At 46.4% G+C, this 27,706-nt stretch overlaps 1 protein-coding gene across 1 annotated transcript in view; it reads left to right on the plus strand.

Moving 5' to 3' along the window:
- Window positions 1–1,479: 1,479 nt before the first annotated feature.
- The window catches only part of SYNDIG1 (synapse differentiation inducing 1), a 68,376-nt gene continuing 42,149 nt past the window's right edge, over window positions 1,480–27,706 (plus strand). The window contains exons 1-2 of the mRNA XM_075148176.1: window positions 1,480–2,049; window positions 16,169–16,306. Of these exons, the coding sequence (XP_075004277.1) occupies window positions 1,570–2,049; window positions 16,169–16,306 (618 nt within the window). The 5' untranslated portion in view covers window positions 1,480–1,569. The remainder of the gene's footprint in view (window positions 2,050–16,168; window positions 16,307–27,706) is intronic.

Below are 27,706 nucleotides of genomic sequence, written 5' to 3' on the forward strand. Positions count from 1 at the left end.
CAATAAAATGGTTTTTCTACGTGTTAAACCAAGTGCTGTGAATGCAAACATTGCAGCATACTCAGTTAAGATCTCTTGTATGTTAAACAAGTTTCTTGCTTCATTTGTAGTGTAAGAACAGAAGACCAGCTCTTAGCAATGGTTTAAATATCTCTTGCAAGCCAAAAGGGAGTCTGCAGATGTTTGAAGTCTCAAGTTGTTCAGAGGAAATAAAATTAGGTTTTTGCTAGCCATTGCTCTTTAGAGGATCTCTGCTATAAAAGGGAAATAGAGAGAAAGCACCAAGTAAAAATAATACGTATGTATGTGTGTTTGTATGTGTAATTATTGTTTTCCTCCAGGCAGGACACTGGGGACAGGTAATCCTACCTTAAGAATTTGGCCTTAGAGGGTCTAATATGAAGCTCTTTGAAGCCAGGAGCATTTCTGTGATTTCTGTGGTCAGGCCCAGAAACAAAACCCTGAGCTCATTGTTGCTGTGGCAGATATACCTGTATTGCAAAAAGCGTTTTCCTTTGGCTGCACCTGAGCGAAACTGGTGTCCTGGTGAGAAGGTGTTTGGGCTGGCAAAAAAGTACTTTTAGCCTTCTGAACTGTCCCTTTGATTTCTCATGCCTTGGTGCAACCCAGACAGAACAGAGCCAGGCTGGTGGTCTGGTGAGACAGAGGACGGCTGTTGTTCCTGTGCAAAAGGAGACAACCATCTCCTGGGGCTCAAGTGACTGTGCCTCCATGTCTTCCAGGTGAATCACGATGGGGATGGTCATGCTGACAAGCCCCATCACAGCCCTTCAATCTGTCGCCCCGGGGCAGCCTCGGAGGCATCGGAAGAAGTAGGGCACCCAGAGCAACACAGGGGATTTGAGACCCCATCCAGAGGAGTTTTAATTCCTCTGGGTCAGATCTGATCTTGCCTTCAGGTGGTGTTTTTTCAGTCAATTTGAAGAGTGCTGCCTGCTTCTTTTCCTTCAGCTGGGTTTTCAAAGGGTAGTAAAGCACTTGCCAAGGGTGAAGGGTGGCTGCAGAGACTGACAGGTGAACCCACCAGCTGCCTGCCCTTCGCAATTGCAGATTTCTGAGAACTGAAAACAGTTCTTTTATCTTTTGGGGTTTTTTCCCATCTCTCGTATCACTGTTTAGAGGAAAGGGACATTGTCCCCAGAATGACAGTGGCGTACCTGTGGGAGGATGGAGAAGGCATCATAGCCCTTCTGTGGCGGGGCCCACCATCACCAAGGTATCTCAGGAAGTCCTCTGTCACCACACGTTGTCATCCACTCCTGTTCATCCCGTGGATTTGGGGTGGTTTTTTTTGCCTCTCCAAGTGGGGTTATATTTGGAGAGCTAGGGCAGGGTGTGCGCATATGTGGGGCTGTATTTCCTCATGAGGTGATACCAAAGACGAGCTGATTTGGGTACCTTGATATGTTATTCATTGCCTTTGTCCTCACCTTGGTATCTGTTCCCTTTCTTCATCAGGAAAATGGGAGCCACTGACCCAGTGTGACCTGTCTCTAAGGTACAACAAAATAAAGACCACCCGTCCCAGTCCCTCAGACACCTCCCAGTATGGATGGCCTGGTTGAGCAGAACAGTGTGCTAATGCACAATAAGATTGCTGAAGCCGGGAAAAGGAATGGTTTAATTAATACAAGGAACTTGGTGGCAGAGAGCCGAGATGGTCTGGTCTCTGTGTACCCGACCCCCCAGTACCAGAGCCACCGAGCGGGCAGCCATTCCTCTCCGAGCTGCCTTGAGAACGGCAGGAATGACCCCGTGCAGCAGCTCCTGGACCCCAACATGCTGCAGCAGACAGTGGAGTCTCACTACCGGCCCAACATCATCCTCTACTCGGAGAACGTGCTGCGCTCGTGGGGCGAGAGCATTGGCTCGGAGTGCTGTGAAACTACCTTCATTGAGGACCGCTCTCCCACCAAAGACAGCCTGGAGTACCCGGACAGCAAGTTCATCGATCTCTCAGCGGATGACATCAAGATTCACACCCTCTCCTATGATGTGGAGGAAGAGGAGGATTTCCAGGAGCTAGAGGTCAGATGTCATTTGGGATATACGGGGAAGGTTGGGGGAGGAGGGTGTATTTGGGGTTAAGCGTACAGCCTCCAAGAGCTGGTCTGCAGGGGATCAGCTGCTTTGGAAGCCGGTCTGCATGGGATCAGCTGTATCACTCTCTCCTCCGGCCAGGACAGTGAGCGATTGCTCATCTTTATTTGTTGGGTAAAGTCCCAACTCTGTGGATACTAATGGCAAAATTCCCCCTGGCCGTAACGGAGATCAGCTTTTCCCTCCTGCCTCTGAATGGGCTGGTCAGAAACTGAAGAAGACCCATGTGCTTAAATGCTGTGTAAGGTTGGGGCCAGGAGCATCTGTCCACGTACGTGGAGCTTGTTTTACTCAGCAGGCTAACACCACCTCTTACGTTCTCCTGACTTGAGCTGGGCATAAAGCAGATATTGTTTTGGATACTGGCTCAAACACGAAACATTTCTGTCTCTGAATGAACACAAAATCAGAAGTCTTTGGGTTTCAAGCTGCAATGAATCCTGTGTCTCTGAAATAAAAGATTTTTCCCTGATGGAATGAAACACTTCATTAGATCCCAAATGCAATGTTTTCTTTTAGGTTCCTGTGCTTCATTGATTGCTCACAGTAAAGTAAGATACATTTTGTTCTCCAGATGGGGCAGACTGTGGAAATCAACTTCCTTCTTTCTTAAATGATGCATTTTTTACTTTAAAAGATCTTTTTGGTTTGGGCTGAAACCAGCTACCCGAGCGCAGCACAGATTTGTGTTTGCCGGTGTGTGTGGGAATGGAGGGTGTGCCTAATGCTGCTGATCCCAAAACTTTCTCCAGCGTTGGTCACAGACTCCTAACCTAGCAAAGACCATTTGGCTGTCTGGAGCAAAGCCATAGCTTCAAGTCGAATGTCTAAGTCGAGATTGAGAGACTATTTGCTCCTGTTTCTCTGTTGCAGGGGTTTTCTCCACTGAGACCTAACGAGTCCTAAAACTTCTGTTTTCACCTCCTGTAATACCAGTGTCTCACCCTGTGATCAGCACAGGGGCAACCCAACAAGAGCCTGACTTCTCTTTTATTCTCTTTTCTCTCTGTATTGATAAGGTAGGAAGAGAGAGGTGTTTTTCCCAGTGTGTGCCAGTAATGCAGTATTCAATGCCTCCGCAGGGAGACAAAAAGTTTCTCTATGAGGCATGTGAGGGTGTTAGCTCAAATCACACCCTTCTACAGCATTTCAAAATTGGCTGTGGGAAGTCTTGTTTTCTTAATCAAAACAAAATCCCTAGTTGCTGCCTTTTTGCCCTAGTTTCTCTCATGCAGTAGTGATGCAAGTGACTGCAGCCTAAAGTGACTGTAATTGCCTAATGGTGTTATTGACACATCTGGCCTGACATGTAGGCAGCAAAAAAAAATGTTTCCCGCTTGTCAATCTAAATCCAGCAAGACCTTCTTTAGCCAATTGTTGGAGAATAGGCTAAAAAAGGCCGGGAAAATAAGCAGGACAAGGAAAAAATGTTTTATACCAAAAATCTTTTCCCTTTTCTTGGTGGGATCTTTAAGGTGCCTTTGCAATGTAGCGCCCTCGATCTGGGTGTCTCTTCAAAGTGGTACTATAGGAGCTTGACCAGCTTTTCATAGAAAATATTTGTTTCTAGAAAACCACCTGTAAAACAAAGTCTGAGGAAGGTGACTTCATCCTTCCCCTCCCCAGATCTCAAGGGGAGAAAAGGGAGAGTCTTTGCAAATTTTGGTACCGTGCTGTGTCAAGGTGTGCATCATTTTCCCTGACTCCTCCTTTCTGACCTATTTCTCTGGACTGTAGCCTCCTGAGGTCATACGCGTCCCTTCTTACATGGGTATACTGCATCTGGCACCACGGATTCCCAGCCTCAACTAACCGTGCGGGATGTTACCGTGCTAATAAACAGAGAGGTGTATGGACAGCCATTCTGACCTACATGTACAAAGTGCTCAGAAGAGGACGACATTCACAAAGTACACACCCATGTGTCTTCCTCTATTCTGTATCGGGGTTTCTCCTCCACCAGGAGAATGGAGCAAGGGAGGAGAAAATGAGGCAAGGTCTGGGGAAGGAGCTGCCTGACTGGAAACATGTGCATTGCTAGAATTGCTAGAAGCTTCTGCTTCTAGCCCAGTATCAGTCTCCATCGCTGTGCTATTTGGCCAACCAAGTGCAGCGCTGCGATTTTCACACTTCTCCGTGAACGATACCCAAATGACCAACTTGCTGAGCAGCTGCACTCAGCATGAGGGGTCTCAGCATGGGGAGTAAATTCCATCCCAGAAAGGTCCAAATTCTGTGGATGCAGCCGGTCATGCAGAAGGATGGGGAGGAGAGATACATTTGACAGCACAAGACCAGTAAAAAAGTGACTGCTGTATTGTGCTCTTCTGGTTCCCATGTGGACAGATGCTGTATCTATGTGGCCAGATGCATGCGGCCTCCTGGGCTTGGCTAGTACAGAGGTTCATTAGAGATGTAGCTTCACATGTTGAGACTCCAGGAAAGGAAAAAAAGTATTTGAGGACAGCAGTCACTGAGTAGGGGAATGAACCATGCCAGACTGTTAACTACAAAAAAATTTGCCTATCTGTCCAAATGAGAAAAACAGCACCTGAATCACATGGCACGAGTCTGGCTCACTAGAAAGCTTTTTTCCCACCAGTTACTGACAAGAAGCAAATGCTTTTTTAAATTACTAATAGACCCGAAGTGGGGTAGAAAGGGTTAGTACCAGGACTGGGAGCAGAAGTTAAAAAGGAAAACAATGAGAGAGGGTGATACAGCAGAGGTGCGAGGTTTTGCTTCCCCGCTGTGAGAGCCTTGAAGGATTTGATTCTGCCATCGAAGATGCACAGCACGTTTCTGAGTATCTTGTCACATTGACTGTCATGCCACAGCTCATCAAGGGATGGGAGCTGCATAGTATAAGAGCAGATCAGGGCTCAGTTCTTGTAAGGGTTTTTTGTTGTAACATATTTGCTTTGGCACTTCTTTCTGGGAGAAAACTCTAAAAATAGCCCCTTTTTGCAAACGTTAGCAAAGGGGGGAGCTTTGTGCAGAAGAGCTGTTGTCTCTTGAAAACTGAGGGCTACCGCCTGTTCTCCGTGTGTCCAGGCAAGGCAAGTGGATTCCCAGCTCAGGCATCTCAGTAAAATGCCTTCTGGGAGACAGAACAACCTTGGGGTTGTGAGCCATTTCTCTTCCCCCACATCTCTCTGGCACTGCCTGTCTTATTGCAGAGTGCCTGCCTAGGGCTTTTCAGGACTGGGTATTTAGTTTCTTATAAGTGCAGAAAAATCTAACTCATCCTTTTGTAGTGACGCCCTCTATGCAATACTTGTCCATGGACACATGCAGAAAATAGCTTTACTGCTGGTCAGGGCGTTTCTGCCAGGGTTTTGTTTTTGAAGAGAGTTGAGCTCTTGATAACCAGAAGGGTTGTTCTCTTGCAGAAAACTTTGCTGCAGAGAAAGTTCTTCTGAAAAAAACCAGCTATTTTGACTGACAGCAATTTGGTTTTGGTTTGAAGAGCTGACCCAGCCAGGCTGCAGGGGTTGTTGCTCTGTTACCTGTCATCCCCTTCAGGATGGGTCTGTCCAGCTCAGCAATGACTCTGACAAGTTGCCTAGAAGGAGGCACCTTCTTCCCTCCCCCCAAGCCCAGGGACTCTGAAGAACCTGGGAGATGCAGCAGAGGAGCAGGAGACATCCTAAGCAGGGGTCCTGCACATCGCTGCAACAACATGGTCATGTTTAACTTTTTTTATTTTTTTTTTTTACTAGCAGTGTTTCTCAGGTCCTGGTGTAATGTTATTCAGACTGCCTATGAAAATCATAATTGTCTGAAGGGAAAAACATTTCTGAAACAGCTCTCATTAACATATACAGCCCCACTTTGCTCCAGCAATTACCAGGCATGAAAGCAGAAGGCTGAGCATTCTGTCAAAGCTTTAAACTTCTCTCTTCGGTGCCCATCCCTGAAATCAAATGATTTCTTATTTAGGTATCTCTGGAATGCTTATAAATATCTTATAAGTTCTTTATGCCACAAGTAATGGACAGACAACTTGTCAAATATGGCGGCAGTGAAACATTACATGAGTTGCTGGCTGAAATACCCTCCTGTTAGAGTTCATGTGTAAATGCAGTGCCATCTTTTATCCAGAAACGTTATTTGTCATATTACACTCCTGCTAGTTTTCCTCCTAACCCCTAGATAGATGGCTTATTTAGAGAAACCCAAGCTATTGATGGCAGCAAATTGAATTATTCATGTGTCGCATAAAAGAATACATCTGAGCTCTCTCTTAAAACCCTTTTTCTTTTTCCCAGCAACGTCTGAAACAGTCTCTGAAAATGAAATAAATAGAATGTTCTGGGGAGTGAAAGAAGAAAGGAAATGTAGTGCTTTCAAGCTAAACCTTCCTTCTTTTTTTCCCCTACAAATGCTGCTGTGAAACTCATCCCTTGGACGAGAGCATGAAAGTGTAGAGACAGAAGGTGGATCCTAACCCATGTCCTGTTCCATCTAACCCCTCTTCTCAACATTCCCAAGCACCTCCTGGCCGTGTCTCTTATGCAACGTGAAGAGAAGGCCCTGGAGGGCTTTATGCACGTTGAGCCCCATGACATGCATGCTTTCTCTCAATGCTTCCAGCTTGCACAGGCTTGGATGGTCCTGCATTGCGCTGATAAGACCTGAGCTGCTGTGTCCTCAGCCCCTCCTGGGAGTAGGTATCCAGAAAGCATGTTTGGACACCCCCTTGGGGAGCTGAGCATGGTGGGGTTCCCCTTCCAGATAGCTCTGCAGCATGGGCGAAGAGGCAGTCTAGTGAGACATGGGAGGCTGTAGCACAGATGACATCCAAGGCAGGTCTTGCATGCTTTAGGTACTTGCTTTTATGGCCATTTCAGGGTCTTGTACCTTGTTTTCACTAATGAATTCACTGGTCATCGCAGCGCTTGTGAGGTGGAAAACAGTATTTTCTCCATTCTGCACCTGGGGAACTGAAGAAAAGAGTGCAATAAATGTCTTGCCCAAGCTCACCTAGGGATGTGTTGTGGATCTGGGAATGTCATTTTGGTTTCTTTTGTCCCGTGGCACATGCTCAGGGACATGGGATAAGGTCACAGGGAAATATGAAGGCATTTGGGCTCTTAGACCCGTCCAAGTTTGTGGATTGTTTTAGTTTCTTTTGGGTACTCAGGTGGCATGCCAGTGGAGAAGAATTCTGGAAGGACTGCACAAAACTGACTGGTAAAATGGCGGCAGATGCGTTTCAATGTAAATAAATGGAAACTAGTACATTTATGGAAAAATAATCTAATCCATGTGAACTCAAAGCTGAGCTTGTAACTGTGAGCTACAACTCGGGAAAGAGACCGTGCAGAAATCATTGTCAGTGCTGTGAAGTCCCACAGAACAGTATGCAGGGCAAGCCAGTAAGTCAACAAAATGTTGGGTATCTTAAAGAGCAGTGTCGACAACAAGACAGCGCCAGCAGCATTTTGCCACTGTATTAAAGCTCCGTGCAATCCACTTTCTTAAGTGGGGTGGGCGATTGTGGTCCCCACTTCTTAAGTTCATTGTGGAGATAGAAAAGGGCAAAGATAATGATCAAATGGAAGTAGCATCCTCCTTACAAGAAGCAGTGAAAAAGGTTGGGACCTTCACTTCGTAGAGAAGGTGGCCAAGGGGTGTATGAGCCGGTTGCACAAGACCATGAAGTGAAGGACGAGGTGAATGCAGACCCACTGTTCGCCAAACCTGCAATATTAGAAGCAGGGGACACTTAAGGGAGCTAGTAAGAGATTTGCTTAACACAGATAACAGAAAATCATTGTTCACACATGGGGTAGTGAACACTTGGTCACTTGCTGCCACAAGAGGTTATGACGGATCAGCAAGTTCAAAAGGGATTAGACAGATTAATGGGTAAGGAATCCATAAACAGATATTAAAAGGAATTGACAAAGCTTTTCTTTCTAATACCTCTTACACAACGGTTGTGGGTGCTGAGGGAGCACAAGGGATGGACTGCAAAGTGTCCAGGTTTATGTCATGTCCTGCTGCTGCTGTCAGAGGCAGAGCATGGGGCTCAATGGGCCATTGGTCTCACCCCATAGGACACACTTTATGTCCCTGGATTCCTTCACAGGCACATTATTAACAGGTTACAAAAGTGATTACAATTCATTTGCATTTGATTTATTTTTCTCTTTTAAAGGAGAAGCCACTGGAGTCTGGAGATACTGAGCCCTGCCAAGGGATATTAACCTTTATTAGCCAGCCCTAGGTGAAGGGAGCATGGCTGGGAAGTCATCTTCAGCAGTCTCCAAGTGCCCTCCTATGAATCTTGTTAATAGCAGCCAGGGCTCAGCGATTCCCTTTGTCATCATCACTTCCCTGAGTTTTCGGTCTGATGCTATGCAGTGACGTCCCTGGGCTCCAGCCCGTAAGTGGCAGGAGCTCTGCATGATCTGCACGCTGTCATTTGCAGAAGGTGGGGATGTGGCACACTTCTTTAAGGACTGCACCGCAAAGGAAGCTGTGTCAGCTCTGAAGCAAAAAGAGGACAATCGTGAAGGGCCACCCCACCTGCCCCAGCTTGGGCGGTGTACTGCTACTCTTCATGCTGAAGTGGCTCAGTGAAGAGGGGTATCTCCCTAATCTTCCTCGACAGGCAGTGTTGAGACCATCTGCTCTGCAGGGACCACCTGCTCTGCTCCTCCTGGCAGGAACCTCTGTGTCTGCAGACTGTGGAGGTCTTCCTCTCTCTGAGTGGGAGCCCTAAAGTGATGCCCCATGTCACAAAGAATAACATTGATGAAGTGCACTGCATTCACCGCAGCTTCACCCTTCTCACCAGCTGACAGCGTAAGCTGTTGAGCGTCACTTCTCTGTGGTGGCTGCTGGCCCACCTGCAAAGGCATGAGTGTGCTGGGATACTCGTGTCCCTTCCCCACGAATTCAAAGGGTTGTTGTGAGTCCCTGTTACTCACACAAACATTAGGGATATTTGCTTTATAGCTGTGATTACTGCTTTCCCAGAGAAAGAGTGTGGTTTAGGAGACTCTGGCATCTGGGCTATTTTAGTATGGATCTGTTTATTGCTGTCTGCAGTAATCCCCTTCCAGTGGCAATGTGTTGAACGCAAGTTACTGATGAGCTATAGGCAGACTGGCTGCGGGTGTCTAAAAACATCATAAGGAAGATGATCAAAATCCAGGGGGACAGGAGGAAGAATGGGCTTGGACAACTGCATTTTTTGCCCCTGATACGTTTTGGGTTTGCAAGGTTATATATGAAGAGCTTTCCAAGCAAGGAGAGCCCTCTGTGAGCCCATTCTGCAAGGCTGGCTGCTTGACTGACAAGGCAATTTAGATGGGGAGTTGGGAAAACAAGAGGAGCTGGACCAGGTCAGGGTTAGTGGATTATGGATCCTTTAAATACCTTTAAAATGTAAGGGGAGCAACTGCAAAACTCAAAATGGTAAAAAGAAATAAATAAACAGGCAAAATAAAATAAACAAATAATACATTACCAGGACAAAGAATCGATGATGGCTACAGGTTTTGGAGACATCACCTCTTAAGTAAGCATCAGCCAGGTGCTGCTCAGTGACAAGTAAGTGTGTTGAGGCAGAGCAGTGACAAACTACAGCCCTCGGTGGGAGAGCTACCATCCAGCATGCTGCCTTTGAGGTCTGCTGCATTTAGGTGAACTCAGACTGCTTTCAGAAGAGCAAAGGGATGCAGAGTGCTGGTCAGAATAGGGCATCATGTTTAACTGCATTACTGAAACAGGCATTGTGTGGAGGGAAACAGAGCGCATATTATCTTATATTTGCATCATGTATTGGTCTTTGTCAAAAGCAGACCACTGGACCATCTGGATTTGAAGCAGATCCCACAGGGCCATACCAGAAATTAGTTCAGTATGCAGTGAGTGCATGTTGCTGAATTGGTTGCTTTGAAGGAAAAAAGGAGTAATACCAAAAGGGCTGTTTCCTGATTATCCATTAAAGGTTGCTCGCAGCTGTGGTTCACAGCAGACCTTGTTGTCTGACTTCTCCAGTGTGCCTAGTGTTTTAATACTGGAAGGGACTACGTGACCATCAAGTCCAGCCTCTGGTGTGTTGCAGGCAGCCCACAGCAGGCTGTCTGCAGAGCCTCTGTTCACTCATAGTGTCTCGGTTGAGGTAAAGCACGTAGCTTTTAGGGATAGATAGCCTCGATTTAAGAAAGGGCTTCGTGTAATAGAAAATCCATTACAACTGCAGAAAAGTGTTCATCACCATCTCTGTTAAAAATCTGCACCTTGTGTCTGCTCTTCATCTGTTTTGCTTTCAGTCGCTGGGGTTTCTTCTGTTTTTATGCCAAATGAAAGAGCTGTCTCTGATCAGAAATTATCTACTCATGCAGGCACTTACAGACTGTGAAGAAATTGCATCTTAAATTTATCTTACAAGTGAAGCTGGCTTCTCTGCTTTCTTCCTGTGTAGATGATTTTCTGTGGCATGACACATGTACCTGCCTTCTGATTCCTGGTTTCTCCAACATACTTGGGAAATGGTGGTACCAGAACCATTATGTACGTGTCTGTAGCACTGTACCTTTCCTTCCCTCTCCGTGGATCACGTTCATTCCTCCTGTGGTGCATCACAGAGGACGTTTATTTTCAGCTTGCTCTTGACTGAACACTGGTCCTTCTTGGGGTCGCTGCCTCATGAAACACAGTCCAAAGTGCACACCCCACATTCAGCTCTGTGTACAGGCAGCCTTGCTCTGTGCCGGGTGATTCCTGCTCCCAAGCCATGGTCCTTTCAGGAATGGGGTGTCTGTGTGATTCAGTATCCCGTCTTAAATATCCTCTTCTCTGTACCCTCCCTTCTGCGCTCATTTGCCAAGGAAGCATTACTATCAACTGAAGCAGCTAGTTGAATTTCACGGACTAAAATTCATCGATGTTTCCACTTCATCCTATCAGTCTCCAGGGTGGCCACGTTTGTGGTTACATTCAAGGCTGACTTCTTGCACGGTCATTTAGGAAGTGTCAGAAGCAGTCCCCCTGAATACAGAGGTCAAGGCTTCCTGTTGGATTTTCTAGCACCCAAATTTCAGCTGCTGCAAAATCCACACACTCCGTGCCTGAGAAGTAGACACCTCCCTTAACCCAACAAAGTTCATTTCTCCTCTTCATCCTTTGTCGCATCCACAGTTTCTGCAGAAATCCAGCTTATATCCTGTCCACGTCGCTTGTGCCTAATGCATTTTAGGGCTGCAGAGATGTGCAGCATTGAAAAACATGCATAAATAAGACAGAGTCGAAGATCTTGTGTGGGGGCATCCCAGCTGGTTCACCCAGTGAAAGCCTTCCCTCTGGTGGTGTCAGCTAGTCCTCTGGGGAGACCTTGTCTTCAGGTCCTTTTCCCGCAGGGCAGGGCAGGAAAGGGCAGGAAAGGAAAGGAAGGGCAGGGCAGGGAGGGGAAGAGGAGGGGAAGGGGAGGGGAGGGGAGGGGAGGGGAGGGAAGAGGAAGGGAGGGAAGGGAAGGGAAGGGAAGGGAAGGGAAGGGAAGGGAAGGGAAGGGAAGGGAAGGGAAGGGAAGGGAAGGGAAGGGAAGGGAAGGGAAGGGAAGGGAAGGGAAGGGAAGGGAAGGGAAGGGAAGGGAAGGGCTGTTTGCTTTCTTTGTCATTCACTGTAATCAACATTCATCTGGGCAGGGCACTGTGCTTTCTGCAGGAGTTCATGCTCTGAGGAGATGTCCTCTGGGGCCTGATCTCCTGATAACTCCAGTCTTGCCTGCACTGCTGAGGTCTGCACCTCTTCCTCATAACAGCCACAAAAAGGCTTGTGGATAAACTGAGGCTGAGATTGCTTTATCCTGTGTTGTCTTCTCAGCTGAACGCCAAGTGTATTGGTGAGGGACACGCAGCAGTAATCAGCGAGGATGAGGAGGGTTGTTGTCATTGTAATAACTGCTTTTGCGACAAAGGATCCATTGGAAGCAGGAAATCCCCACTGTGCACTCAGTAATTTCAGAGATGTATCATTTCTGCTACAGGGCCATTTGCACAGGTATCTGTTCTCACAGCAGCACCTCACATGGGCTGCAGAGAGCGCAGCTCGCTTGGCAAGGGGAAGGACTGTGGACCTTGCTGAGATTACATCTTTCACGTTAAAGCACAAAGATGTGTCTCCAAGACAGAGCCTGACTGGCAGTGGAAAGGCGCTGCCTTCTGTAAATGTTCTCTGTTGTGGTTAGAAGTGGTTGTGCAATTGCAGTGGAAACTGCTGGAACCAGATGTCATCTCTGAAAAGGAGTGAATCCCTCAACGTCCTGAAGAGGCTGTCAGCTCCTGCTGCTGCTGTTCCTTGGCACCCCATGATCCTCCTGTCTTTTGTCACTCAGTTGGTTGCAGCTGCATCAGGATGTATTTTGCCTTGTTTCATCCTAAGATTTTTCTAGCATCATGAAGACAGTGATGTCGTCTGACTGACAGAATAGAAGAGCTCTTTTCAAAGAGGATAACAACTTGATTGTGTCTTTATCACCTCAGCAAAAGCCTTGAGTAACTGGGAGTTCTTAGGAGAGTAACTATTAGGGATCTTTGCTCTGCTGATGAACAGAATATCTCAACCAAGAAAGGGATGCTCTTTGCCAGGTATTTGTTTTAATGGTTGCACAAGTTCTCTTTCTGATTGCTTGTTATTTGGTTGCAGGATGCACTGGTGGTACACTTGTAGAAAGAAAAACCCGACAGTTGATATTTCAGATTGGTTAAACTCATCTAGCTTAACATTAAATAAAGAAAAGTTTGTCTGTGCAGTCTTGCTCACCACCCAAACCTTGAAAATTAGTTAGTTATGCTATTTCCTAACTTCTGCAAGAGTTAAAAGCTTTCAGTGAGATTATTGAGATCATGATGTAATTGTGAAAAGTTCCATGTAAATTTATAAAGAGGCTGTTAAACATGAATGGAGCGGTGCTGTGGACAAGAATTTTAGTGATTATGCAGCATTAGTCTGCTAACCCAAAGTGACTGTAATTGGTGAAAGTAATTCTGACTTCTGAGCACCCCTAACGTCCAGCTCCTCCAGTGTCAGGGTGCAGCTCTTGCTGAACCAGGAACAAGACAAGGCAGCCAACTAGGTAGCCAAATTGTCAAAAGCTGGGTATCATGTTGTAAGAGAGAGAACATTAGGGAGGAGGGTTTGCTTGGAGAAATGAATGTTTAGCTGGAAGGGGTAAGAGGTACCTTTTGCTGTTGGATTTTTTTGTGTGATTTATGATTACATGATTTTTTTTCCTCCTTGTGGTTCATATCTGGCCTACATGGTCAGGGCTTTCTGATCAGAATTATTCTGTCACTCTTGGTGATTGACAGTCAGGTCATCTGATCCAGTGTGTACTACAGGGACTTCGCCCATCAAAATGGCATTCACAGTATAACTCTACTGTTCAATTAGTATGCGCCTATAGTGACTTAATCTTCCCCAGTAAGGGGTTTTATGTTAGCATAACTAAGAAAACTTCTGCAATTATCCTCTTGCAATCTAAGAGCCACCTCTCCAGTCGGCATGGAAGCTCCCTGAGATGTCATGACACCACCACCCTGAGAATGGTTAGTCTCTTTGGAAAGCAGCGTAACTGATAATTTTCTGGTTCAGCACTTGATCAAAGTTATCTAGAGAATCTTTGCCCCATTTCATCTTCATCTGCAAGAAAAGACAATTTGAAATATCAGACAGGGAGTCTCCACAGATACAATGCCAGCACACTACTCTGCCAAGAACTGGGAAATCAAAAGCATTTTTGTTTTTGTATCTTACCTGTCATGAAGTTCAGGGAAGGGCACTGTTTCAAGAGACTATTTCAGCAATGTTGTGGATTTCCTCCCTCCTCCTCTCTTCTCTTACTCATGAAAGGAGAGATTATTGGTATTAAAAATGACTTACATGGCCTGTTCTGAAAATTAAAGCAGAAAGGGAAGTCACCAAACTCAAACACTGTACACCAGCATCCCACCTTGAGAAGTGGCATTTTATTGAGTTTGTGTCAAATGGAGCTTTGTCACTTCTGCTGAGGCATCAAGACTCCCGGACACAGGCTGGGGTGCTCTGCGTGCTGGTGTTCACATGCACCACGCAATCTCAGTGCATGGGACCCGTCTGGTCCCCCCACCTCTCTGTCCCAGGTCCCTCTGGTCTGTGGCAGGTGCTTGGCAGCAATATCTGTCAAAGCAGACTCTCCATGTTAGCCAGCGATGGGTCATGTCACCTGGTGGGTTCCCCAGATGGGTCAGCTTGGGAGGCAATCCCTTTGCCCAGTGCCAGGTCTTTCAAATATCATTAGGCTGCCAGCATTTCCTAGGTTCTTCTGAGTCGTGGCTTACTAGTGGCATGTTTAGAAACTTACCTTCTTGCACATGGGTTCATTTTCCCGTCTTGCCCACTTAGCAGCCTGTTCAGGAGTTTCTCACTTAGACCTCACTGGTAGAGTAATGTCACTTTAGCCGTTGTTTTGGCCCAAAGGCCAAAAACTGCTAAACAGACTTCTAAGTTTCTAAGAGGGACACAAAACCCATGCCCAAAAGGGTAAGTTTCAAAACGTGTCACAAATGTCTTCCTTTCAGTGAGTTTTTAACAGCATTTCTCCTACAATCAGTGAAGAACATGCAACTGCAAAGGGTTTTTTTGAGAAGATTTTTGGCCACCTCATCTCAGGCTGGAGGTGCTCCCAGGGTGAGTTGAAAAGCTTTGCAGGACCCTTCTTGCACCAAAGCTGCAACTCCAAAGCCTGGAATAACCACAGCCTTGGTGCCTGTTGTTGCACATGGACTCCCTGCAGGCAAGGAGGAAGCCACCAGAGAGCAGGGTTTCTTCCACTTCTGCTCTGTTGGAGAATTGTACTCGCTCAGCAGTGGGGCAGTCAGGTCCCTGTGGACCAGTCCTAGTAATCATTGTGAAGGAAACTTCTGCTAGGTCAGGGTTGCTGCATCTTGACCATGAGGCACCTAAGAAACACGCGTGGGCTGGTGCTTCTGCCTACACACTGTAAATCTGGCAGCATCCCATTGCTTCTGGAGCAACTCATGCTTTTTTCTCTTTCAGCTTTTACTACCTGACATTCTCCTGGCCACCTGAACAGTGACCTTCCAGAAAACTGGCATTTGAGTTGGGAGATGCAGAGCATCCAATGCTTACAGCTCCTTCTGCATTAGATATGTGACATTATGTTTCCGAAGTGCCACGCCACCCAGGTTCACCCTGGTTTGTCTGGCTAGAGTCGCTTTCTTTCATTCGTGAAAGATGAACATGTAAAATACGCCCTTTTCAGCTCCCCCCAGTGATTCCAAAATCTCTTGTCATTTCTCATTTCTTGCTTTCAAGTTCATGCAATAGCGATGGAGGCTGTGACATAATTGGGGAATGGAGATTCCCCTGGTGTTCGTAAGGAGGACACCTGCTAGCCAGCGCTGTGCATGCAGCAGGAGAGAAGAAGAGGACTGACTTTGCGACGCTGGCTGGGGTGGCTTCCCCAAGTGTCGGTGCTGACAGGGCAGCTGCAGTCCCAACCTGCAACTGAGCCGTGCTCCCACTTCTCTCTTCTTTGATTTTGGTGCAGACATAAGGGTTTGGTTCTCTCAGCCTCCCGTCAGGGTGCTGCTAAAACAGGGCGTTAGTGCCCTGGTGAGCCTTTCAGCAGGGCAGGGAGGGAGATGTGCCACAGCCACAGTCCCAATCCTGAAGTCCTTCTGAAGGATGCCACCGGCTGGTGTGGACACTGCAGGAGGGCAGGCTAACTCCTGTGGTCCTATTGTTGTAGAGCCACAGCAGAGCAGAATGGGTGCATGGGCCCTCATGAATAGGGTACAAGTGTCCTCAGAGCTGGCCCTGTCTAGAGACCCCTGCATGGTAGAGACTCCAGGGTGGGTCACCAGAAGCCTTCTACCATGAGTGCTGGAGGCCTGTCTTGATGTTGAGGCATTGCCCTGGTGTGACTGGGGAGAGTTTTATGGGCAGATGATCACAGCCTTGGCCCACCACAACGGATAAATAATATCACTAACCAGCACCTCTACATTTCTCTCTGTTGCTATTCCAGAGCGATTACTCAAGTGACACCGAAAGTGAAGACAATTTCCTGATGATGCCACCAAGAGATCATCTTGGCCTCACTGTGTTCTCCATGCTCTGCTGCTTCTGGCCATTGGGAATCGCTGCCTTTTACCTGTCTCATGAGGTAATGTTAAAACGTCTCCTGCTAATTCAGAGTTTTGCATCCACGGAGTAGCCATCACCCCACACCAGCAAGGAAGGTTCACCAAGACCCAGATGTGGGCAAGACATTCTCCAGGGTAGTTAAACAGGTGTGTTCCCCACCTTGATATGTCGTTGTGATAGTGGTGGTTGTCTTGTGAGGTATTTCAGTGAGGGAGGAGTCTACAAAATATTTTAGGTTTTAGTTGACAATGGTCAGGTTCCATGTCAGGTTATACAATGTCCAGCTAGGGATTTTCTGTGGACATGACTTTTGAGTGGAAAACACCCTTGCTATCTCAAACACTTGGATTTCCCATTGGGAAAACTGATCTATTGGTTCCCAAGCTGATCATCTGGAAAAGCAAACCAGATAATATCCTTCCAGGAGCAGAAAAATAATTTCTGTTCTGCAGAAGCAAATTTGCTTTCCAGGAACCATTTCCTTTCCCCCGGAAAAATTGCTCAGTCTGTTCTTCTTGTCCAATTTTAATATGGAAATATTTTTTTACCAGAGAAGTGACAGTGTTCTGGTTTGTTTCCTTCATGAGATGGGCTTGCTGGTTTCCAGCCTGTGCCTAACAATCACCTCATGCCCCATCATTTGTTTCGACAAGTATGTCTTCGTAAGTGCCTGCAAAGTAATTATTGAGTTTCCCAGCATGGCAGATAATGTAACATGACAGAAAAGGAGTCACACTGGAAGTCTCATTAGCGACTGCAAGGAAACGTTCGCTTACATTTCTATCTGCTGGTGGTAGCAATGCCTATTGCAATCTACAGTCTGTACTCCACAGCACCAAAATAATTCACCCTCTCGCCTGTCTTTCTAATCTGCCTGCTCTAAACATCTACCAGTGCTGGGTATTTGTCAAACCAGAGCAGGCACTTCAGATCTGAAGAATCCTAGTCAAGAATCCTAGTCTCAATATCAAAGAAAGAGATACAGCACTACTATTTTTTGCTTTAAATGAAGTGTCTGTCATTGAACTTGGAAGCCTCTGAGACAATTAAAGTTTGTCCAGTGGAAAATAACAAGTTTCCTTGTTTGAGTGCTATTGATTTCTCAAGTTTGGGTGAAGGGATTTGCCTGATGATGATGACAGCAAAAAGTAAAGCATCAGGTGGGATCCGCACGCAGATTAGTATCCTGCCATCTGGTCCTTCAGGCAGAGCTATTCATCAGCAGTTTCAATGGCCACGTCTCTCCACACGCATGGACTAGGCAGGATTTTTCACCAATGCTTCAGCCAAGGAAAGGTTGAGAGTTTGTCACTGTTAGCAGTGTGTTTGCTCTGTGCTGGGGAAAATAGTGCATTCATTAATTTCCTGCAGTAGTGTTCCTTCAGGAGGCCTGGGAATTGCTAGCTGGTTTTATCTAAGCAGTGAAAGCACAGCACAGTCCAATAAATGCAAAATAAACAGCATAATTAAGTACTAAAAATCAGTAAGGCTGAGAAGGTAAATGTGCTGAGAGCCAGTGTACAAAGGACAGGGCATCCACAATAGCTGTGAACTGATCCCAGGGCCAGCATGAATGCGTAAGACCCTACTACCTTGATAGGAGCATAAAGAAGGTGGAAAAGTTCACACGAAGGCAGCGAAAGATGGTGATATTGTGCTGAAGGATTTAGGCCCTGGAAAATGGAAACGTGGGTGTTGGTTTGGTTTAGCATAATGATGGGGAACTGCTGAATGTGACTGCCTAAATCTAGGAGCTGTCAGCAAGAAAGGTCAGGCAGGTGCTTTGCTTTTATTATGTTGAGAGGCAGTAAATGAATCTTTGTTAATTGACCCCTTGGATTCACCAAGGCAAGTTGTGGCTAAATCCAGCCGGAGGAAGGACTGTGTTTCTGATGAATTTTGACTTCTGCTTTTTGTTTTTGCATTGGAAGTAGAAATTTTTTCTTCTCTCCCCACTAAAAAATGGTAATAATAATAACGCCACCCCTGCATGCTCCTTTCCTCCCATCTCTCCTCTTAGCTCTCTCCAACAGCTGAATCAGCTGAGAACTCCTTTCCCAAATCTCTCGCAGAAAGATGTTCAAGTCCCTGCTCATCCCAGTCCCAACACAGACACGTCAGTCTGTCCGCTCCCTGAGTTCCCAGGCAGGTACCTTCGCTGCCTGCCTTCCCCTCCAGCACGCCCTGAGAAACCACCGGCCTTCACTGAAACTGGCACTTCGCAAAACTCCATGTCCAACAAATTGGCATTTTCCTGTGGAAAAATTAAGCTCAAATTAAGGCCAAAACCTTCCATGGCTGAGAACTGGCTAAAATAGCTGGTATAAACCACCACAATCCTGCACCTAGCTAAGCTAACACCGACAGCGGTATCGACTCATACTTGGGAGCATAAATCATTCAGAATGATGTTTTATATGTGAGGTAGTAAAACATTAGTAAAACATTACATCCTATTAGCATGTGATTTCTATTTATATAGATCTTTTACCTTAAACTCCTGAATAACATTTGAGATCTGGTGTTAATACAAAAGGGTAGTCTAACATTCCCTGTCCTTTATCAAAAGTCAGAACTATAACTAAAGATCAAAACTTGGCACTTGCATTCAAGACTTTTTTTGCAGTTGCTTGAGCTCTTGAAAATTTCATGTTTTCAAAAGTCTCCTGGGTAGTTCTACTAACAAGGCCAAGTCTAGGAAAAAATTGTAACAACGTAGGAACTTCAGAGGTGGTGGATGAATTCTTTGTGCCAGAATTTAGTACTTGTGGTGAACTTTTTTTAAAAACCTGGTCTCCTTTAGGTGTGCAATGCATTTACAGATGAAGGCTTGATTTGCAGAAGATATATTTGCAGTGCAGCTCAGTGCAAAGGGACAGGTGCTCTCAGTTTATTCCTGCAGCACCTGGCAGTACATTTACGCTGTATATGTCTATGTCATGGTGTGAAAGAATTATACAAGGATCAATGTTGTAAGATTTCAGAGATGCTCTTTACAAACAGAAAGGTTATTTTTCCCTGTGCTCCATAAAAGCAATGTGCTTCCTTGCAGGGACTATTTCTGGTCTGTGTGGGACTTAGTTTTTCCACCAAGGCTCTTGCCAATGTGCTGCTGACTTAGGGCTTCTTGGAGGCCATCTGTATCAAACAGCGCAGATCTGCAGGGTCTGCTTGCATGTGGAAACGAAGACGTGCATCAGGTTTAGGTTTAGCTGAGCTAGCAGGGAGGAGCAGTGGATTCAGAAATGCACTCCGTGAAAGCAAAAGCAGTTCCTTTCCATTGGGATATACGATTTTCACGAGTAGGGCATCGCCTGGTGATCATCCTAATCCAAGCAACGCTGAGAGTCACTGCTTATCATCCTCCCTCAATAAAACAGAGAGCCTGAGGCCATCACTGTGTTGTATACTTGCTCATTTACTTGCTTCTGTTTTGATCTGTGTTTTCCTTCCCACGAGAGACTCACACCCACTGCTTCTGGCTGCCCAGTGCTGCTCTCTCTCTCAGCTACCAGTAAATCGCTGTTTCTTCCCATTTATCCTGTCTTCCATCATGCTTGCTTCTTCCGACCATGAGATCGGGATGTGACTCCCATTGCCTCACAGGCACAAGGTGTCCTCCTGGTCACGCTGGCATCATGCTAAGTGGTGTCCAGGTCCCCCTCTCGCCTGAGTTGTCACAGCTACAGGAGCTTTGCGCACACAAGGCATTCGGGTGGCCTGTCCAGAGGCCACTGCTTTAGGGTAACCTCTCAGGAGGGATAACATCTCTGAGTACTCTGATTTTTAACAGTAGACAGTGTTTTCCACTTCTCTACAAACGGGGCATGTGAGTTTTTATGCCTGCAATTTTTTGGATTAGCTCTTTCCTAACAGCTTATAGCTGAGTCTGAAGGGCTCAGTCAGAGGGGTTTTTGTGCAGTTTGCAGGGAAGGCTTTGCAGAGGAAAATGTAAATGTCATATGCCTTTCACCATAAAACTCTCCTCCACAAACAGTGTCTGATCAAAACCACCTCGTTATGTTTATTTTTTCATAAATCTCCACCCTCTGGAGTCATGCAGGTACCCCAGTTTTCATTTTTACAGAAGTTCTTAGCTTTGTAGATTGTAGGCAAGTCTGAAGCTTCATAAGTCAGAGAAAGAAGTTAAAAAAAAAAAACTTTTGTCTTGTCAAGTTTACCATTAAACCTATCAGACGATTTATCAGGGCCTGTCAGGATTTCTGGTGGGGGTTGATAATCCTGCAAGGTTTTTTTGAATCCTCTTTTTCTCCCTGCGTTTATTTTTAGGAAAGAGAGCAATACCGTGGCACACATTTCTTTCCCTCCTGTAAAAAGAAATTCATTATCAGAGACCTAAGTCTGTGTTGGTGTGAATGAGCTTCACTTTGTACCTGCTCTGTTGTGGGATGTGGATGGTCATGTGGAGCCCTTCACCCCCAGTAAGTCCCCACCAAAGCGTCCGAGAGATGCCAGCCAGGCCAGACAGAAACAAGAGTATGTACACCACCTCCATCCAGCATCCGTGCAGCCTCCATGGAGCTGTGTCAGGCTGGCATAGACGTACACCTGAAAAATCCCACTGGACGCTTCTCGGCATGCTTAGGTGCTCAGATAGCCTCCAAACCCGCTTTCCTCCCTGGCAGCATGTGAGACCTGCCAGGCAGCAGACTGCGATCCAAGCGCATGAGAGCAATCGCTTCCCGTCTGCTGCGCTTACTCCGTGCCGTAATTACCCCCCTCACATGGTGATCGAGGGATGCACGGCTCTGTAATAATTTCCCCAGCCCATGGATTGCTTGAGTGGGCATAGCTCCAAATACCATCGGTCGGATTCTTTAAAGAAAAGTAGGGACTGTGCACTGGGTAAAAGGATTTTCTCCAGTTTTCATACAGACACGAGGCATACGTGATCAGGCAAAGGAGTAGCTTGTCTTTCTTCATAATTTCTGAACCATTTGGTTACTTTCTATCCAGTTTTCAGAGAGAGAGGTTTTGAAAAACTGCATTTTGTCACGTTTCAGTGGTCACCAGGGAGAAGAGAGAGAGAATGTTTGTGTCCCCACTGGGGGGGAGAAGACAATATGAACATTACCTTTATCAGAGACCAGAGATAGGTGCTCAGCACGCGTGAATGTATTTCACTTTCTTTGCTTTTCTGCGTCAGATTTTGACACCTAGCCACTGCTGAAAAGGACAGGGAAATAACAGCCAGGTGTTACCGGTTGTTTATTCATTAGAAATGTGGCTCATAGTCCCCATCTCAACTGGGAAAACCATGAGACGGGACAGCGGTGTGATGTGCCACACTCCACCAAACTGGCTGGTGGTGCTGGTAAGACCTTTCCATGCTCCACCAGCCCACCCTGTTTTTTTTTTTCTCTTTGCCCTGCTTTTCTCCATCAGAAAACAGAATATAACAGATTATAAAGAAGTTGACATGCACAGCCATGAGCGTGTGTTTGTACTGGTGATGCTGCATCCCCTTGTATCTGAGATGAAAAGGCACAGGCAAAACCTAAAACCTGGAGTATTTTTCTTTACTTGTTATATGTGCAGTAACAGGCCAAGCTGTATACTTGCAGGACGTGCTGGCGAGCATTGCTGAAGCAATGCTAGCAAAGCAGACGGCGGGCTATTCCGTTTCCAAGAGAGGTTGTTGATTTTTCAGCAGTGCATCGTGTAGCAACACTATTACAAAAGAGCTGTCAAAAGAAGATGAGCTTTAACCTCCTTAAATATAATATGAAAAAGTCCTTTTTTTGGTGTCTTGGACCAGGATACACCAAATCATACAATCCCTGAGTTGAAGCTGGGCTGTTGCTTTAGGTCACACAGTTTGGATGTAGGGTACCAGGTGTGTTCTGGGACTACCCAGCGCCATCTCTGCCATCGGTCACGCAAGGCTTTGAGCTGTCTGTGCTGATCACTCAAAAAGCAAATCCCTGCGTTCTTCATCTGGCTCTGTGTGTGCATGTGAGTGCAGGCACATGCAAGCACCCTTCTGATGAAGTTTTGTAGTCTTTGAGCTGTAAAAGGTTATGAATAAAACCTCTGGACAACTAAACCGTTTTGTGTCAGGAATGAGTCAAAATAAGTCAAAATGAGTTCCTCCTCACATGGAGCTGCTAAGGAGTTTTGTGGCAGAAATACTCCCGGCAGAGCTCTGTGCCAGTGTCTTGCTGAGGTGGCCAAGGGTCAGCGGTATGATCGTTGTCCTTGTGTGAGAGCCCCGGCCCTGGGAGGTCCACTGCTCACCAGCCTGTGTCCAAGCTGCAAGGTAGATGGCAGACGCCATGATATATGGGTTTCTCTGAGCCTGTTTCAATCTTAATACCTGATGAATATAGATTCCGTTTAGTTAATATTTATTATTTCTTGATGTGCCAACTCTTCAGCTGGTGGAAATCACCCCCTCTCCACTCACTTCTGTGTGGAAGGTCTGGCTTTGCCAACTCTGTCTTACCGAGAAGGGGACTAAGCCAGGGACTCACACAGAGGATCAGGTCCCCTGACTGATGCTGGGGCAGTCCATGACTTCACCTCTAGGTGCCTATGGCTCTCAGACCCTCGTGTCACAGGGCTCAGCTTCTTGCTGGGACAAGCTGTATGCTCTGGGACTTCTCCTCAGTGCTCACCTAAAGAAAGAGCTGAGTTCTTCCAGCCACATTTGTAACACAGAAATAGCTGTGGAGGACTGGCATGGTAGCTTTCAGGCCTGAAGTTTGGCAGAGTTTGAAACCATTGAAAACAAGGTTTTATATAAGAAAATGTGGGGTGAACACTGCTTGCAAACTGCTCGTACAACTCTGCTTGCAAACTCTCTCTCTCTATGAGTGCATATGTGTGCACTCCTGTTAAAACACAGAGCTTGCAAGGATAAGCACTTCAGGATCATCAAATGACACCGTATTTTTAGCTACCACAAGACAACTGTCTTGTACTTGCATATGGCTCTTCAGACATACATATCTTGTGCTTTGACTTGCATCTATACTTGAGCCTAGGTCTAAGGAGCATGGCCTACACTGATCACTTTTAGCTGACGGCTTTCGCACCTTGTCCACTCAGGGGGCTGGGGCAGGGGCTGCCTGCGTGTGACCTTGGCAGGTCTGTAGACAGGACTGATACTAACCTGGAGGTGGGTCTGCCCCGGGGGGAGGGAGCAGTGCTGTGCACACTGGTCTCCCTGGGCTGAGCAGCGTGGTTCTGTCCATGAGCAACAGACACAAGCCCAGTAAACTGCATGTTCATTAGACACAGAGGTAGAGTCCGTTAGAGGAAAATATGTCATGCCAGATCCAGCAGCCCAAGAGGGGCGAAGCTGCTGCCGCTCCATGCCCGCAGGTCCAACCAGCAGCGAGGCTGAAGATTCACTCCCAGGAGGCACACACACACGGAGCACGCGTATACACTGTGCACACCACGTATTTACATATATACATGGCTGGCCACACAGATCACAGAAGGACACTCAGAGCACTCAACAAACGCAGACAGCACCAGCAGCCTCATCCTGCTCCTCTCTCAGTCTGAGCAGGATGGCGGTCCAGTACTGAGAATATCTATCTATCTATACACATATATATGCACACATCTGTGCAACGTGGATCCCTCCAGTACCTGGGCTCAGGCACCCAGTCTGCCCAGTAGCGAGAGTGAGGATCCCTCAGCCTTTCTGAGGAGGAATAAAGGGCATCAAGGAGAGGGTAATATGCTGTGTTGGATGGGGAAACTGAGGGTGGGAGAGAGGCTGTGATGACCAGAGGCAATTTAGGAGCATGGCATGGGATGCGATAGCTTGGATAGGGCCAGCTTACTCCTCCAGGTAGGTCTTGCTTGAAGAAAGGCAAGTTAGAGATTTCCCCTGTTAAGGATTAAATGTAAGATTGCATGAATACTGCAAAGGGCTTTCTCTGCCGCTGTGGCTCACATGTGGGCATGTTCATGGGGCAGGTGGTTGCAGCTATGGGCACTAAATAAATTGCTATGATAATCTCTGTCCTAACTAGGGCAGTTTTGTGTGGGGCTGGAGTTCTCCCTTGACACCGAGTGTCTCTGTGCAGGCTCAGAGTGAAAGGCAGATGCTCGGAGGGTGATGCCCCAGGCCAGCAGAGCCATGGGGCGTGCAGAGCACGGACAAGGCTGTATTCACAAGGGCTGGTCTGCAGAACGTTGCTGCTGGCTGCCTGTCCCCACTCCTCCCCTTGCTCCCATCAGGCAGATGGCAGATTTGCTGGGCAGAGGGTGGTAGTGAATACTGAACAGCACAGCCCGTGCCAGCATAAAATAACATGGCTGCTGTTCTCAACCGTGATACAGAGAGAAACTACCTGCTGAGAGATCCAGGAACACATGTCACTGTGTGAGAGTGCTGGGTCTCTTGTTCTTGGAAGAGCAGCTCTGAAATGGATGTTCCTGGTCTCTGATTAGGGACATTTGGGTGACGTGCCTTGGCTTTGCAAAAACCTCATCACATGGTTCAGTACGTTCAAGGTTTGCAACTTCTGCTCCTTTCAGAGAAGAAGGAAAGCCTAGTCCTGGACGGAGTGGCAGAGGATGTCTCGTGGCCCTTTGATTCCCCAGGGTCTGCCTCAGGCTGTGATAGTCACTCTGAAGTGGGGTTTATTAACTACCAGCACCTCTGCTTTCCAGGCGGGAGCTGGGTCCCAGCCAGTAGTTTGAGTGGGGGTAGACTTTGCTCGTGCCTACTTTTCCCTTTGGGGTATACGTCTCCTGAGAAGAGAGATGTTTGGGCACACAAGAAAATGGCAATTTAGAGTGCGTTGTGTGTCAGCAGCTGCTGATTTCGGTGCGCTGTAGGTGAGGTCTTGGGTCAGGGAACTTTATAAGTGTCTTGTATAATTTCCTCTTCGTTCCTCTTTGTCCTTTTGATCTTGTGGTCACATTTCCAAGTCATGAACTACAGCTACGAAAAGGGATTAGATTAATGAATGGCCTGATTGCTTTAGCCCTTAAGCTAATTTTAAATAATTGGAAAGGTACCTCGCAAATAACATTCCCTGGAGAGTTTAATTCGTTATACAGGTGTTTAATTACAAGGAATTTTTGGGACAGAAGAGAGACCAACTCTAAATGTTTGAGGACATGAGGGGTCTCTTTTATTAGCAAGATCATCCTGCACAATGGCAAACTTTGTACATAAATTGTTCTGTGCCAGACATTTATGCCTCACACGTTATGCTGAGCCAGCCAGAGACCAGAGGCGTATCAACATAGTCATGCTCCAAGGGTATAAAACATTATTCCATCCTGGCATCCTCTTTTCGTCCTGCTCTTACTTTTTGTTGCGCATGTATTGGCTCATTATTTCACAGGCTTACGAGACAGCGAGGGTTGTTTCAGTGCAGAATAATGCACCCTCAACAGGTTACTTGCACGCCTGCCACTAAGCTTGGTGTGTCTGTGGTTTTCACAAAATCATTCAGAGGCCTGTCTGGTGTAGGCATCTGAAGAGTAGGGTAATAAATCTTCCACAGCAATTGATCAGGGAGTTCAGGCTCCCTGACATTTAGGCGATTCTCACTAAGTTTAAATAACTTTTTAGTCTTAGGCAGTGGTTTTTTGGTGTTTTTTTTAGCATAGACAGCAAGGATGCATTTTGTTAGCAGGGATATGGAGTTAGAATATTTACCGGGGATGTGGAAGGGTTTTTGTTAGTAATCCTTACATGTCCCAGCTAAATACTTGATTTTTCACATTTGCAAAGGTAGAGTGTCCAGGACGGATTATATTCCAGGGGAGGACACAGAAAGAGCATGCTTCTAGTCCAAAGGCAAAAACAGGGCACATAATTTTGCACCTCTCTAGTAGGTTGCCCTGCTGAAAGAGGCCTGAGAAGAGCCCCATTGCATATCTTTGAATGGAACATGGTCCCCCTGTTCTGGCCATCCCAGTGTCTGCTTCAGTTGTCAGAAAAGCCAAAAAGCTTTGAATGCTGCTTCAGTGGCTTCTTCAGAAGCCTGGTGACGTGGTGAAGCTCCTCACATCCAAGGTGGTAAATGATGTCCCTTGAATTCCCCTGTGGCAAGGAGAACAGAGTGTGTATCGAGAGTAGTTCTGTGGGTGCTGTTTATATAATAGACCTTTCTTTTGTCTTGCACTGTGACAGCACTGTTTTCCAAAACAAAAACAAATGGAAGGAGGCACGCACATCTGAAGTTTAATGTATGCAGCAGTAAATGAATGGATGTTTCAACAGCAAAGACTTAAGGTTAATCTTTTATCCGTCTTCAGAATACTCAGGTATTTTTTTTCTTCTTCGCAGAGATCAACATCATGTACCAGATTACCCAGGGCTATATTCTAATCTTGAATATACCGCTTGCTGTCTCTCAGCAGCTGTTCTGGTGAGGGCTACTGAGTTACTACTTTTTTTGGATGCACAGCAAAGTGAATTGATCACTTCTGATTATAATCTACATATCTCTTTCAAATGGGCTGTAGAAAAACGCTTTGAAGTGAAGACTTGAGTCTAGTATCTAGACACCCAAAGATGCCTGCCAGACAGTTGTAACTCCTCATTGAATTGACTGACTTCCCAGCAGCAGAAAAGAAATAAAGTTTTTATATATCTATTTGGGATGAACTACAAGAACCAGCTGAAAAGGAAGGGACTAGGACCTACCTGCAGCTGTGCAGTTTGTATCTAAAACTGGGCACTGCATTTTCACGAGTAATGACTATGCTCTTCAGCCTAAAACAAATACTTGCATTATCCGTTGTATCAAAATAGATGAGTCTCAGGCTCCACTGCAAGGCAGAACCTGGGAAAGGAACGCAGCTGTTGTATAAACTGGTACAATATCTGAGATGGGAAGGGAGAAGGCTCTCCGTTTTCAGCTGTTGTGCCTGAGCAGCGTGCACCTCCCCAGTGGTTATGCGCTGAGGTTTTCCTCAGGGCAAATGGTTGCTATGGCTGTCCCAGCAGTAAGCCTACAGACTCTCCCACTGAGTTCAAGGGTTTCTTCAAGTGAAAACTAAAACAGATAAAGAAGCCATATGGGACCCTGGAAGGCAGCATAGTAAATATGACAGATTTCTGTTGCTAGTGGCAGAGTCCAGGGGGACCTCTCTAAAGTTAAGCTCTGTGCCAACCAAAAAGGATGAGAGCCAACAAGACCAACAAAAAATAAACCTGTCCCATTAAAGTAGATGGAGAGATTGCACTTTGTTCCCATGACTCTGGACAAAATATTGAGCCCAGCAGGAACAGCTTCCATGAGGCAGCCACTAGACATTTGGGCTGCCAGCGGCATACAGATGTACAGGTACTCTCCTCCTTCAATAGCTCTGGCCTCGATCTATAACAGTCTTTACCCTAGCTCTTACCAGTCTCTGTGGTACCCTGTTTCCAGCCTTTGTTTCATTTGTGCCTAAAATGGTTGAAATCTTTCTC

This window comes from Calonectris borealis, chromosome 3 (assembly GCF_964195595.1).
Source record: "Calonectris borealis chromosome 3, bCalBor7.hap1.2, whole genome shotgun sequence".
NCBI classification, from domain to species: Eukaryota; Metazoa; Chordata; class Aves; order Procellariiformes; family Procellariidae; genus Calonectris; species Calonectris borealis.